This window comes from Vicugna pacos, chromosome 19 (genome assembly GCF_048564905.1).
Source record: "Vicugna pacos chromosome 19, VicPac4, whole genome shotgun sequence".
Classification (NCBI taxonomy): Eukaryota; Metazoa; Chordata; class Mammalia; order Artiodactyla; family Camelidae; genus Vicugna; species Vicugna pacos.
In genome coordinates, this window is record NC_133005.1 from 19,879,097 (window position 1) to 19,894,428 (window position 15,332).

The following is a 15,332-nucleotide window of genomic DNA, read 5'->3' on the forward strand; positions in this document are numbered from 1 at the left end:
TTGAAGTTTGAGTCTAGCTGTAATTTCTGAAAATCCATGAGGGTTAATTGACAAGTGTAGCTGATCCCACATTTTCACCAGACTTTGTCTTGCTCTTAAAGTTGAACCTGGTTGAGTTAACTGGGAAACGAAAGCAATGAATCATATACATTTTTGGTATTAATTTTTAAGGTGGTATTTTCCTTATAAAACCAATTCATGTTCATTTGTAAAAGTACTTCAGAAGATTGTGAAATGAAAATTAAATCATCCTTTCCTTTTTCTCTTTGGTCGTACTCCCTCACTCTTAATAGTTTCTTGTGTATCTTTCCAGGAAACGTTTATGCATATGTAGTCTCATACCATATGTACATTAATGAATATAAATGTAGTAGATTTTAGTTTATTTGTTGGATTGATTTATTGGTGGTACATTAACTCATATTTCCTTAAGATAGAAGTGCCTATACAGTGTGACATTTGATATGGTATTAACATCTAATAAATTAGATTTGCTTATTGGGAAAACATTTATAATAGAGTTCCTCATTACTGCTTATAACTAATCAGACAATTTTCTCATGACAGTTGATTTCTGTGGCTATTTTAAACCAAACTAATTTAAAAGGTTTGGAAAAAATTGGAAACCTACTGACAGAAACTAATCCTTAGATAGTGCTTGCATGTTGATTTCCTAGTCACGTTGCGTGGGTATATGTCAAATAAAACATATACAGCATGACAGGAAATAGGGGAAATGACTGACTTCTGGCTTGGTTCTCAGTGTGCCATCAGTGCCACAGCTTCCTCCCAGCTCTTTTTCTCGTCCAGGCACCCTCACCTACATTAAAAACAAAAGCTGGGGGGTTGGGGAAGCTGGTAGGTAGTGGTAGGTAGGAAAGGCTCCCCTGCACGAGCTCCCAGCGGCCACCAAACAATTGTTCTCTCATCAGTAAATTAAGATACTAGATCTGTCTAGGGTAAACATTCAGTAATAGTTTGGGACCCATTTCTCTTTCTTTTTTCTTCTTTCTTCTTTCTTTCTTTCTTCTTCTACTTCTTCTTCTTTTTTTTTTTTTTTTTTTTAGAAATTTGATGCTGATCCAGTTGAATTATTTGAAATTCCAGTAAAAGAGTTAACGTTTGACCAACTCCAGTTGTTAAAGGTAGCAGTAATAGTGTAAAATGTAAATTATCTTTTAGTTTTGGTGTTATTTGTACTTGTCTGTGTATCGTAATGTTCTCTTTGCATATGGAGATGCCTATATATGTAAATAGCATGTGTAGAGTGTGCTTTGGTTTCCTGTTCTATTAGGAAGAATGGGTTTGTGCTAATCTGTCTTATCCTACGATTATCGTGGACCCTACCGGTTTTTGCATTCACGGAGGGGCTAGGCCATCAGTATAGGCTGTTGGGTCAGCCGTCGTCTGAGGTTGTCTCTGGTCCACTTTCACCCTTATTTTACACTTGGCCTTTAATGCTGTTTTTGATCTTTATACCTGTGCTACTAAGATCCTTGTGTTTTTCACCATGTAATTTTACATGATCCCTCTTCCTATTCTCATTTGATACCTAAATAAATGGTTGATTGAGTATAAGCAGTTTCCTAACGTAATAATTTTAATACTCTTCTTCCCTACTTGAGTATTTGATCACAATCTTATGTGCATGTATATAAATGTAAAACATAAAGTGGTAAGTGCTTATTATTAAACTGAAGATTCTGCATGTTATAAGTTTCTCTAACTTGCTAGCTTTGCAAGTTATAGTTCTATTAACCATATCTTTACAAGCCAAGGCCCTTTTTTTTTTCTGATTGCATTTCTTGTGTGTGTATGTGTTTTGTAGCTCGCTCATGTGACTGCACTGAAATCTAAAGATCTGAAAGGTATGTACCAGTATGAAAACACTGTTTTCATTTTTAGCTTGTGTAGTGTGGTTCCCTATCCATTTTAATGTACTCTTTGTGACTTTAATGAATAGAATACTGGACAATAAATGTAATTTTGTAGACATGAAGGCTTTATATATATTAATTTTCAAGTGAATTTGTGTCGTGCATAGTAAGCATGATTTTTTTTTTTTTTTACTTTTATGAGTTTTCTTAGCTTGATGATCAGAGTTCTTTATAATCTTGAACCTGGCCATCTTTCCTGACATTCTTAAGCATTACACAGTACAGAATATATCACATACACAATCTGGCTCCAGAGCAAGGATCCAGCTCTAGCCTTTACCAGCTGTCACTTCGGGCAGGTTACTTTATTTGACCACTCTGTGCCTCAGTTTCCTCAAAGCTTGTCCTGCTTACAGAATCCCTTTGTATTTCCACTTTACTTTCTGCTCCTGTAGAACTTAATAGTCTGTGTCATCATTTGAGCCTTAGCGTGTCCTTTTTCTAACCCTTTATTTTTGTATATATCCTGTCTCTTCCGCTAGAATATAAGCCTCTTAAGGGTGGGAAAAGTGTTTTTATATTCCCTGTGACACATACAGTACTCTGCATGTAATAGGTACTCACTAGATGTTTATTTGTCACTGTGATAGCAGGGTAGTTGGAATGCCCTTATGAGGAAACTGCAGTGCCAAAGACTGCAGAGATCCCCAGAGCACAAATAGAACTTCACAAGCTTGTAAATAGTTTATAACTATTAATAGTAAAATGAATTTTACCTTTATTTGACTGGAAAATTTGAATTTGTGATACACTGGACTGGGTTTGGTCGGTGGGGGTTGTGTGTTTTTTTTGTTTTTTTTTTTTTGGTTTTGAGGGGCTTTTTTAAAAAAGAAAATCTTGACAGTAAATTTTTTTCTCTTGGGAAAAATTCTTGTGTGTCTTGACATAATGGATTGTTGATTAAATGGTGATGGTGCCAAACACAGTGGTGCCTGTAGACTCTCTTCGTTGCTAACTTCTGAGCTGATTTTGGTATTTCAGCTGGAAGTCTTAGCAAGATGATACAGCAACCCCTAATTCCATTGAGAATTAACAAATTACTGTTTGTGACTTCTTTAAAAGTCATATTGCAGTTTTTATAAGAAAATAATCACTGTTGGGGTAACAAATTATGGTGTTTCTATTAAATGTTGCTATTTCAAAAATGAGGTTTTAATGGTTAAAACTAATAAATACAAGAGCCTTTTAAAAAATACTACATATAAAAGGATCTGATAACTGCTTAAGCATCACTTTTTTCACCCCTTAGAATTTGGGAAAAGGTCTTAGTGATAAAATGGCATTATTGTCTATGGATCTTTTTATAATTTAAAATTTCAGAATCTGTGGTCGAGGAAGAAAGTTCCTTTTCTGAAAACCAGCCGTTTCCTTCTCTTAAGATGGTAAGTTCCTTGGGAAACCTAGGACGAGGCTATCGTTACTTCTATTGTATCTGAATAATTTACTTTGGTCTCTTAAATGGGCACTAAAAGGCTACATAAAAGGTAACACTAATAGAAACTTGTCATTTCTACTTTTCAGAGAAGATGCATTCTTGTAAAGGGTGCCCTATGCTACTTTTTTTTCCCTTAAGAGTAACTTGGTCAAATGAATAAAATTCCCACCTCAATAGGTTAATTTGGTAAGAATAGGAAATTCACATGTTTCTGTATATAAACAGGAAGGGGAGGGCACAGAAAGAGGGGAGGAAGGGAGGATTGATGATGGAAGAGACATTTTTATAATATTTCAAACTGATCCTTAGCTTTTGGAGGCAAACAAGATTCTCCAACCAAAGGAATTTAGTACCCTGGTTACTTAAAATGAGATATAGATTTCAAGAATTCGCTTTGAAAAAGTGTAACAAAGACCAGCATGAAGATTTAAAAACTAGACCCTATTCATAGAGGACTTCTTTGACAGCATCAGGCAAGCCCACATGGATGCCAGACACTGTCTTTGGCCAAGCCGAGTCTGCCTTTGTTCTTGCTGGCTCCATGTCTTAATTTTTACTCTTCTTTACAGTCTTTTTCTGGTGGTGTATCAGATTCAGTAGATTTCTTAAACAAAAATATGTGTTTCAGTTTATCATGATTATTCACCCCCTAAAATGGTCATTGTCCTACTGCATTTAAAACATGATTTAAATGATTTTCCAGGTATTTATGAAGGCCAGTTAAGTCATTCCTTCTAGTCCAAAATGCTGAAATTATTTGATTTTTGGAGATTTTATGATTTCTAAACTTGTGATTTCGTAGAACAGAAAAACAGGTTTTAAATAATGGTGTAGCAAAGGTTTGACAGCTTTTACATAGCTAAATAAGTTAAACACATTTATTCACTCACTTTGCCATCACTGTAATTTAATCAGAGAAAGTTTAAAACCAAGAAAGGCTGAATATAATCTCATGTTAAAGGAGAATTTTTCTGCAGATTTGATGTTGACCAGTCTTAACACTAATACACGCTATTGTCCTTATTTTTTCTAATTTTGCATTAGTCCAGAAGAAACGTGACAGATACATTAAATAAGGCTACACATATCCAAGAAGAAAGCCAAAAAAACCCACAGGAAATTGAGTACAAACTGTTGTATTTACTATAGTTTTCAGGCAGCTGATTCGTGTAGACCCAGGGCTGGATCCTAGGTCAGCAGACTCCAGGTTATGATCTTATTCTGTTAGCATTCTTTTATTTACTATTATAAAAATAATTCTATATATACTATATACATTAAGTGGTTTCTAAACACTTGAAATAAATCAAAGTTAAAAACATAATCTGTTTCAAATTTGTTTTGCCCCGGGCATGCTTATGTATTTGTCTGACTTTCATGTTTGTTTGAAGATTAAACAATTCTTTGCAAGTTAATAACCAAGCTTCATATTTTAGATTGGATTTTCTGGTTATGGTGCCCAAATGGTCTTATTGCAAAGTGCCTAGGTAATTTAGTTTAGATAAATTAACTTCATATTATTTGTTCATTTATATAGATTTAGCCTTAGTTATTTATGGGCCACTTTATTTTGGAGATAAAATCTTTTGGGGGTTATCACCATGGTATTAGTAAAGCATCAACACCTTCAAAACAAGCTAGAAATCATGGTTTTTCATATAACCGTGTCTTAAATGGATTAACACGCTTGAATGGAATTCAGGAAACATGATAAATGTCTTTCAATTCATGAGGCTGTCTGTCTTATTTCGGCTCACTAGATGCTCAGTAGTAATGGTGAAAAGGATGTTAGGTTAAAGATCACCTTTGTGGTAGTAGTGATCAGTTACCACAGACGTTTCCAAAGACTGTTGCTTTTGCTGTTTAATTTCTTTTGACTTTCTTATCAGCCAGGTTGGTTTATTTATCAGCCAACTTACCAACTCATCAATCAGTTCGTCAGTTTGACTATGGGAAAAGATAGTGGTTTCTGTTCAAAGGCACAAAATATTTTATCCTTACCAGTGATACGTTTTGTTACAGATTGCTTTTTGTAATAATAAATCTATTTTTCTTTTTTCCTTCTTATTCACTGTTCATCTTACCAAAAACAAAACAAAAATTTACCACCAACAAACAAAACTCTAGGTTTTAGAGTCTTTGCCAGAAGATGTAGGATTTAATATAGAAATAAAATGGATCTGCCAACAAAGGGTAAGTCATTCTCTCTCTAACACGTTCTTTGTTCCTCCCTCTCCTGTTTCTTTAAATGTATTCTTTGCTGTCTCTGTTTTAATGGAATAAGTGAAACTGAAATCTTACTGTGGCTTCTTCCAGTGAGCACAGTGCTTTCTGGACCTTTTAAATAAAGTATATCTTACACTTACACTAGTATCTGAGTACTTAAATGTAGTGGTGAAGTTTTACAGTAGAAATTTCAGTTTACCTGTGCCTCAAGTGCACACCACTGTGCACGGTTTCTGGGCACACTTGTATAGTGACCAGTGAGAGCTGTCTGGACAATCAGGACTTTGTAACTCTGATGAGTTTTTGTTTTCTTATCCCCGCCATCTAAATACATACCTTAAGTAATTTCTAAGCAATTTTCTGTTTAAAAAATAGGAGTAATAATTAACCAGGAAAAGACATTTCTGCAGATGTGTTTTAAATCACTCACTCTGAGTTTTAGTCATTCTTTTTTTCAGCAGTTATTTTTTGAGAAGCTGCTATGGGCCAGGTATTTTCTGGATGCTGTAGTTAAGTTGTGAAGATAACAGAAAAAAGCCTTGCTTTCCTGGAACGTAATCATCTTCTCATTGAGGAAAACAACTTAACTGTTGAATGTATTAGATGGGGGTGTGGGCAGTTGGATAGGATACGTGGAGAGAGGGCTGGGTGGAGTAGGGGGCGTTGGAAGCAGTTAATTCAGGCACCATGATTGGGCGATTGGAGCAATATCTTGGTATTTATTTTGGCCAGAATAATGTATAACTGTTGCCCTTAAATCATGTCTTCTAAGCAGCTGTGTCTGAGAAGCTGATCCTGGCTAACATAGAACAACCTGTAGTGCTCAGCCTTGGTTTTCCTAATAGGTGATTTTTAGTTTTTATAGCTTTTTAAATATTATTGTAATGACTAATATTTAAAATGTATCAGCAGGGCTATTGATATTTTACTATAGTTAGAAAATTATGTTTATTATTTGTAGAGGATACTTGGTATGCCTAACACTCAGAGAATGAGGTTTTTAGCTGGTAATTCTTAATTACCAGAAGTTTTTTGTGAGTGAGTTAGCAAATAAAGTGGAGCGCTTTTGTCCACTTATGGTTTATGGTTTAGTCACAGTAGATGTCCAGTTTTTATTTTGTTCATCTTATTACGGCAAGAGTCAGTCGATACTGTGATTACTTTGTATGTAGGTGTCTCTGTGCCTGATTATGATCATTCTCACAGGCCTGTGCCTTCCTCGCTTGTGAAACAAGTTGGGCTAGATACTCTGAAGCCATTTTCCTAGCACTGTGATTCTAGGGTATTCACTGACCGTTGTTTTCCTATTCTTCCATTAGGATGGAATGTGGGATGGTAACTTATCGTCATATTTTGACATGAATCTGTTTTTGGATATAATTTTAAAAATTGTCTTAGAAAATTCTGGGAAGCGGAGAATAGTATTTTCTTCATTTGATGCAGATATTTGCACAATGTGAGTAATTCAGTTTTTTCCTCCTAAATTCTTAGACGGTAGCTAGAATTTAGGGTACAGAGATTATAGTTGGAAGTAGGGAAGTTGCCCTTCTTCACCCTTGGTTTGTCTTCTCGGTTCCATTACGTACATAGTCTCACGACCCGCGGGACTACCTCGTGGAACACCCTCCGTGCCCCTGGGCTCTCGCACCTCACGCCCTGTGTTTCCGTTTACAGTCATACAACATCCTTCTTACCAAAGTGTAAGCCCTCAGGGGCTTTCTTGTTGCCCATTTCTGAGGCTATTTTAACTCTTCTACAGAATGATTTAAATTTTCCCCTTTCTGGCTGAAAGTCAGTGTATATTATTGGTGGTTATATCAGTAATGAGAGTATGCTGTTTTACTTTTTGTTTCTTTATCTTTTTAGTACTTTCTGTAATTTCAAAACTATAATTATCTCCCCATTAAAAATTTTTTTAATTATCTTTCTTAGGGTTCGGCAAAAGCAGAACAAATACCCCATATTATTTTTGACCCAAGGGAAATCTGATATTTACCCTGAACTCATGGACCTCAGATCTCGGACAACCCCCATTGCAATGAGCTTTGCACAGTTTGAAAATCTACTGGTAAACTATGTTTAAATTTTAAATATTTATTAAAAATGTTTCCGAGCCCTGGTAAATAAAGTTGTGTGTTACTTTACACATCAGATTGGTTAGTTGTTCCCTATGTATAATGAGCAGATAGCTGTACTTAAAATGAAGATAATTAGATCTCAGAATGAAAGGCAATTAAATGACCAACTAAAAAGGTTTCCCTCCAGGTCTAGGTTAAATGAGTTTTGTGGTTTAGTTTTCTATGTGGCTTTTGTGAATCATCTAAAATGGTTAGACTGTAAACTTGTTTGATAACATAAGTTGTAAGAAAAAATTCTAACATTTTCTTTCCCTGTCCATTCTGCCTTGGAGAACACTGATCTAGCGTGTGACCATTCAGCATTTGCCTTTAGTAAGTTAATGCTTAAAACACAAGTAACTTACTTTTTTTCTTTTAGGGGATAAATGCACATACTGAAGACCTGCTCAGAAACCCATCCTACGTTCAAGAGGCAAAAGCTAAGGGGCTAGTTATATTCTGCTGGGGTGATGATACCAACGACCCCGAAAACAGAAAGAAATTGAAGGAATTTGGAGTTAATGGTCTGATTTATGATAGGTATTTGTTTTTCATGAACATCTTATAAAATTATAAATAATATTAAACTTAGTTAAAATTCTGTCGTTCAGCGTGAGGTTTATCTTAACATTTGTTTGTCAGTGGAATTTTTCAAACTTTGGAGTATGCCACCGTCAGCTGGAAAGCTTATTAAAAATTCATGTGACTGGACCTTAACCCAGATATGTTGAGCCATCTTGGGCTGGGGGTGGTTGCCCTAAGCCTCTTCTCTGACTACACCAGCTTTCTTGGTGATCTCATGCAGTCCTTGTGCAGCTGGTGTCATCCATTGTGCTGGACACTTGGCAGCCCTTTTAGTCCTTTGATACATGTCCTTGAAGCAGTGATAATTTTTGTGAATTATTTGCTTGATTTTTGTTTCTTCCATTTTATAAGGTTTTTTTTTCTTTATAGAAATCCTTTTCTTTGCATATTATACACTCTTGGACCAGACTAAAAATTCTTATGTTTTCTCCTACTTTCTGCCTTTGTCTTTTTGTTCCACTTTCAAAGATTTCCTCAACCTTATCTCCCACCCATCCTATTGAGTTTTTCATGTCTGCTATTGTGTTTTTCATTTTCAGTTATATGTATGTGTATATAAAACACATCATGTTCTCGTTTGATGAAAGTACTACTTTTCTCTGAAGGCATCCAGTATTTTTTTTTGGCGGGGGGAGGCTTTTTGGAATTTTCTTTTGCTCGCTGCCTCACATATTTGGAAATCCTTGGCTGCTTCTCCTAATAAGGAATTGGAAGGTCCAAAGCCTGTCGGAAGCTTTTAGTGTGTGAATGGGGCTGATGGGGTTTCACTGTGGGGTGATCTGGGGGGACTGTTTGGTCATACATCTGTCAGTAGATTAAAAACTTTACTTTGGGGCTAGTCACATTCCTTGAATCTATACATTCTACCTAGCGGGTCCAGGTCTGGCTGTGCGGTTCTTGGAATCCAGTGAGGGAAGAGAGATGGGGTAGGAGGGGTGGCTCTGTATGTAGTGTTTGTTGTGGGTGTACCATCTCTAATTTCCCTGATGCTGGTGCCTGTTTTATAAAATGCCCAAACTCTCACCTGGTCTTGTGTCCATTCCAGATTTCCTGTCCAATTCCGGAAATACACGTCGGCCCGGTGCTGTCAGGTGTGGGAGGGGCAGCCTCCCCCAAAGGGAGTGGGAGGAAGGGAACCACTCGCTGCTGCTCCAGGCTTGGCCTCACCTCCCTGTTTGCGCCCCGCCCTTCACTCCCAGTTCTGGGGGGGTTTGGGACTGCTATTAACTCAGCCTTTCGTCTTCTCCACCTCTGGCTTGTGATGTGGACTTTTCCATCCTGCTAACTGAAACAGAACGTATGGAATGATCTTAGATGCTTCTGTTCAGTCTGATACCTTGACCCAGAGGTCACTCTTCATTCTCTTATGCATGTCTTTAATTATCAGAAAGTCTTTGTTTTAAGGTAGTTGGTACTTAATAGAATCAATGCTTTTAAAATCTTATTTAGAAATTCTTCCCTACTGTAATGTTAGAGTGCCTTATAGTGCCTCGCTTAGTTGCCTGGCTTTCACGCTGAGGCATGAAAGACAGTCATTTCTCTGCCAGTGAGCAGTGCCAGCACTGCCATCGTCACATGGGGCTTATTCTGGGCTCTCCACTCTGCGTACGTCTGCCAGATCTACGTAGCTTCAGGATAACTCTCACACTGGTGAGCAGTCCTTGCCATCTTGATCTGCAGTGCTCTGAAGTCAGAACTGGGTATGAATTCCATCTCTGCCTCGTATTAATTCCCGTCTGTAAAATAAGGCATTGCTGATTGATTAACTTGGAGAGAAGATATTTGAAGAATCACTAAAAGCTACAGGTTTCATTTTCTGATTCAGTTGCTTTATAATCAGCCCTTTTGCATCAGGGGGAACAAAAGGCAGTGCTGCTATTCTGCATTATTGGAAAGACTGGGAGAAGAGAAATATTTTTAAATAGAACTGGTGCTTACATCGTTTAAAGAAAAAATAAAATAAAATAAACGTAAATGGATGTTCCAGGCATTCTGTAAATTCTCCTGAAAAGGTTGAGTCAGACCAGTCTTAAGTAAACCATAAAGTAACACTATTTTTTTAACATTTTTTATTGATTTATAATCATTTTACAGTGTTGTGTCAAATTCCAGTGTTCAGCACAATTTTTCAGTCATTCATGGGCATATACACACTCATTGTCACATTTTTTTCTCTGTGATTTATCATAACATTTTGTGTATATTTCCCTGTGCTATACAGTGTAATCTTGTTTATCTAAAATAACACTATTTTATGTTTTGTGTTTGTTTCATTGTAGGATCTATGATTGGATGCCTGAACAGCCAAATATATTCCAAGTGGAGCAGTTGGAACGTCTGAAGCAAGAATTGCCAGAGCTTAAGAGCTGTTTGTGTCCCACTGTTAGCCGCTTTGTTCCCTCGTCTTTGTGCGGGGAGCCTGACATCCACGTGGGTGCCAACGGCATCAACAGTGTGCAGAGCGCTTAGTGTTTTATCGCGTCAGATCGCGTGGGGCTCCGCGCCGCTGTTCTGGGTATTCGCTGTGCATCACGGAGCATTGTTTCTCTCTGCCTTTTAGGTTTGCAGTCCAATGAAGCAATAATGTAATATCTTACTATTTCACTACAGTTCTTGCTAGAATTTCAAGTATGCTATTTAAATCACTTGGCCAGGTATAATTACCAGTCTCTTTACAAGGAGAAAATTTACTGGTTGGTAAATATTTTAAATTAAGTATGTAAAAATGTATAATGTTAAACAAATGTTCCTTAAAAATATAGTACTTTGAAATGAACTATTTAAGTATGTCGTATTTACATTTACTACAAGTTTTCATTTGATCAGGTCTAAAATATTTAGCACTCGGAACATGACTGCATAATTATACCTGACCATGGGAAAAATAAGTACCTCAAATGCATGTATTTGCACTGGTGGTTCCAGCTGCACAGACCTTTGTGCCATTTGTGTACATATGTATTTTCTACGTGGATTGACCTGCACACGTGTACCATGTTCATTCGGTGTGAACCTGAGGCTGCTGCCGTTTCCCCACTTTAACCAAACCAATGCCTGTGTGAACAGCCTGGAGGTGATCCTTGAAAACTTGTTTCATGAATCTTTCATAAGTTGTTTTGCATAAATATTAAAATTTCAAAATGCTGCAGGGTAATTTAATGTACAAAATATTAGCAGTAGTATGGGTTGCACACTTAGTACAATAGATCATAATGTATAAATTCTCGTCAATGCATGCTTTAGGTTTTAAGCATGAGATTGTACACGTTTACTGTAAGTCCTTGCATCTGTGGTGCTAGGTGAGTGTGAGAGGGTGTCAAGGACTGAAAAATACTTTGTTGCCTAAAAGAAAGAAAGAAAAAAGCCTCTTTGTAGGCATCTTAAACATGCTTACGTGTCTCTCACTACCTATTACACACCGTTGCTTTATGGGTTTGTTTTGTCTGTGTGTGTGATTCGGTAGTTAAATCTCCAAGCAGAAAAACAAATGTCCTGAATTCTCATATTGATACTCTTTATTGGTTAATGTATATCATGCATGTAATTTATTTAGAAATGTAGAAGATTTGTACGCATGTTACTAGGATTATACAAAGGATTTTTTCATTAGAAGCAGATTGTTTTGACATAACTGTAACTTAAGGATGAATGTTAAATAAAATATACAGAATTATTTTCTTCATTATAAAATGAGATTTTAAGAAAGTGTTACTTTTGCAGAATTGGCTCTGTGGCATTACTGTGAGAAATTGGAGTTGTGTCCACCCTGAACGGGACAGCTTGGTCGAATCTACCTTGTGCTGCGCGTTAGTCACTAGGTGGTGTTTTCACGTACTGGCATATTTTGGCAGTAGCTGAGAACTGAAAACTTGGCTTATATGTGGTATCTTTTATTTTTTAGGCCAAGCAATGCAGTTTTGGTCAGACCTTAATTGTGTGATGACGATCGGCTGTAAAACCCTCGGGTATTGTGTTTGTACCGCTGATACTTGACAGAGAACAGTTTAGGAAATAGAGTCTTCCGCAGGCGTTCTGTGTATGTTTCTTCTGTTGAATGAATTTTTCCACCATTTGATGTGGAAATTCACTTGATGTGAATTAGACACTTTTAGAAAATTACTGAAAAAGAATTAGCTTTCTTGATCTGCAGACCTTTGTACAATACAATTAACCATTACCTTATGATAACTTGATTAGCCGTACGTGTGTATTTCTAGTCTGTCTGTCTGCTCCTTCCTCCCCTCTGCCTTTCCAGTTCGAGCTCCATTTTGAAGACTCGCAGGTCATGAAGGAAAAGAAGAGAGGAGGAGGAAAGGAAGTGATGGGGTGGGGTGGGGGGTCAGTTTGCTGGACAGTGTGATTTGCTGAGAAGAGCTTACAGTGACTGCTCATGGCATGGGCAGAACCTCACTGCTCACTTTCTTTCCTGTCTCTTCCCAACCTTATAAACACCAGGGTTAGTAGATGATTAACGCATAGCAAGCAGTGGCTCCCTGTCTCCATAGGACTTAGTCCAGGCTTCCGTATCCCTAGCTGTCGCCCGGTACGCTCTGCTCCAGCTACGCCGCACCTGCACTAGGCCCTGGCCTCGCCGAATTCCTTACTCCTCCCTGTCGTAGCCAGGTGCCCTCTGCCCGGAAGCCTTCTCCTCCCCAGACACTCTCTGCCAAACTCATTTCTCCTTAAGCCATCGATGGACCTCTCTCCGCTGCAGAACTTAGAAGGGATGAATCCGCCTTTTTTACTCCACAGTCGATGCTCATTCCTTGATCACGCCGTGGATCGCGGCGCATTCTCAGTAGACACAGTTGTTTGCCTCAACGGGCTACTGGCTCTTCAAGGGCAGGGACCTTGTCTTACAAATTTTTATTTCCACAGTGCATGGAATAGTAGAAAGTAAGCACTGGGATCGTTGGGATAGTATAATTTGTATCAAATGTCCTTTTGAATCAAGAGGTTTAGTCATCTTTACGAAGAATGTACATTTTGAATTGGTTTACATTTTGACTGTTGGAACAGTATGTTGATGTCAGTTTTAAATGTAGAGTTATAATGTTAAATTATTTTATATTTTCTGGAAATTGAAAAGTTTGCTAAAATGCCGCCATTGTTCTTTGGTATTTTCCACTCTGGAATCATGTACTGTAACTGGATGTAAATGTGAGGAACTGCTGCGCCCTGTGTCAGCGGTGCCTCAGGGCTGCCACCGCCGCCCGTTTACCTCACTCCCATTCTCCTGAGACGCTCATCTGTCTGCTCCCCGAACCCCGCGCTTAGGCCTACCTCAGTCCCCCCTCCCCTGTCCTCCTTCAGTGTGCAGCTCAGGGGCCACCTCCTCCGAAACACTCCTCAGCTTTTGATCAGAATCGTGATGCAGACAAATGCAGACAGCCTCTAAATCTCACTGCTGTATTTGGCAGCTGCGGTAACGCACCCAGACAAGTTAACTGACTTACCAGGTTGGGGCTAGAACTGGGCTTTGCGACTCCTTATCCCGAGTCCTTAAACGGCGCTGCCTTCTGAGTTCTCGTGGCATTTATTAGCTGTGCTTTCTTACGGTCCCACTTTTTATGTGCCTGTTCTTTCTCCCTGATAAGATTGTAAGCCCCTTAAGGGCAAGGACTTCTTTGCATTTCCAGCACTACCATAGTTTTCTATCCTTAGGTATGAACTAGATAAATAAATGGTGGTGGCTACAACCTAGTTTCCTAGCTCAGATTGTTTCACAGTGTACATTTCCGAATGATCTGCTTGGCCGCATTGTCTGGAGTGTGCGTGTGCTCCCGTGTGCATGCGTGGGCTTGTGTGCTGGCATGTTCACACATGGCATTCTCACCCCAGCCCAGTTGCTTGGGGTCGCATATTTGAGGGGTTACCACTACCAATTTTCTATTCCATGCTGAGAGAGGACAATGCGGGAAACAAGTGGAGGATGAGGCAGTTTTCCCCCAGGCTTTCTTGTCCCATCCTGGGGCAGCACACCTCGATCCTGCAGCTGGTGGCCTGGTGGTGAGGAGGCGGCTGCCGTGGACAGGACTTGGTGACCTTGGGAGGCTCTTGGATTAGTCCGGAAGGACTTCTGTTGTCCTTTGAGCCTTGGCTCTTTCTCTTCACAGCTTGAGTATATTTTGTCTCCCATATTATTACTGGGCTGGCACTCTGTGCAGTCCTGTTAACTTGAATTTTGACACAAGTGATTTGCTCCCTTGTATTTTAGGTTTGGATCATGTGCTTTGGGGGTAGAAAGCTGAGTATGTGTATTAGAAATATTACATCATTTGGTGTTCATGAGTGGAAATTCATTCACATCTAATCCCTTGGTGGGTTTGTATAGTTTGAGAAATGGATTTGAAATGTTTTCGAAGTAAGAGAGCATATGATTCAGATCACACGAGTGTATGCTGGAGGTAAGGAGGGAGAGGTCATGAATCAGCAGACTTGCTGCAGCCCTCCATCCCTCACAGAAGCGGGTGGGTGTCGGGAGTTGTGAAGCTGGTTTGGGGCACGGCCTCTGTACTCAGAGGCCAGGTGTGTTCCAAGGATGAAGGAGCCGCCCCAACAATGGAAAGGGTTTTTCCTTGTCAGAGGCTTTGCATCTTTGTAGGAGATAAAAGTTTATTGATTTTAAAGGAAAATGACATGAAAATGAAATACTTGTTTAAATAATGAAGGAAGTAATATTAGTACAAGAGTAACAAAAGGAGGAGTACAGAATTAATTTGTCTAATCCTCTACTAAATGACCTCTACCTGTTTTCCTTAAACAGAGATGAAGATGGGATGGGTGAAATTCTGAAACTGACTTAGAAGGCCAAACAATGTAATTTCACAGTAAGAAAACTAAAAGCCTCATGAAAGTTCCGTGGCATCACTTCTTTTTCTTTGGTTGGGGGTGGGGTGCTGGCGGCAGGGGGAGCATTTTCTTTGATTAGATTGCCAAAGATCTGTGTGCATCTATAGATTTTTTTTTAAACTAGGCATAGTAGTATGGAGCAATCTTTTTTTATTAATTACTGCTCCTAAATTTAGTTTT

At 38.5% G+C, this 15,332-nt stretch overlaps 1 protein-coding gene across 1 annotated transcript in view; it reads left to right on the plus strand.

Moving 5' to 3' along the window:
- The window catches only part of GPCPD1 (glycerophosphocholine phosphodiesterase 1), a 46,835-nt gene extending 32,832 nt beyond the window's left edge, over positions 1-14,003 (plus strand). The window contains exons 13-20 of the mRNA XM_072943846.1: positions 1,068-1,145; positions 1,829-1,868; positions 3,258-3,319; positions 5,500-5,565; positions 6,918-7,054; positions 7,531-7,666; positions 8,095-8,255; positions 10,580-14,003. Of these exons, the coding sequence (XP_072799947.1) occupies positions 1,068-1,145; positions 1,829-1,868; positions 3,258-3,319; positions 5,500-5,565; positions 6,918-7,054; positions 7,531-7,666; positions 8,095-8,255; positions 10,580-10,769 (870 nt within the window). The 3' untranslated portion in view covers positions 10,770-14,003. The remainder of the gene's footprint in view (positions 1-1,067; positions 1,146-1,828; positions 1,869-3,257; positions 3,320-5,499; positions 5,566-6,917; positions 7,055-7,530; positions 7,667-8,094; positions 8,256-10,579) is intronic.
- Positions 14,004-15,332: the final 1,329 nt, after the last annotated feature.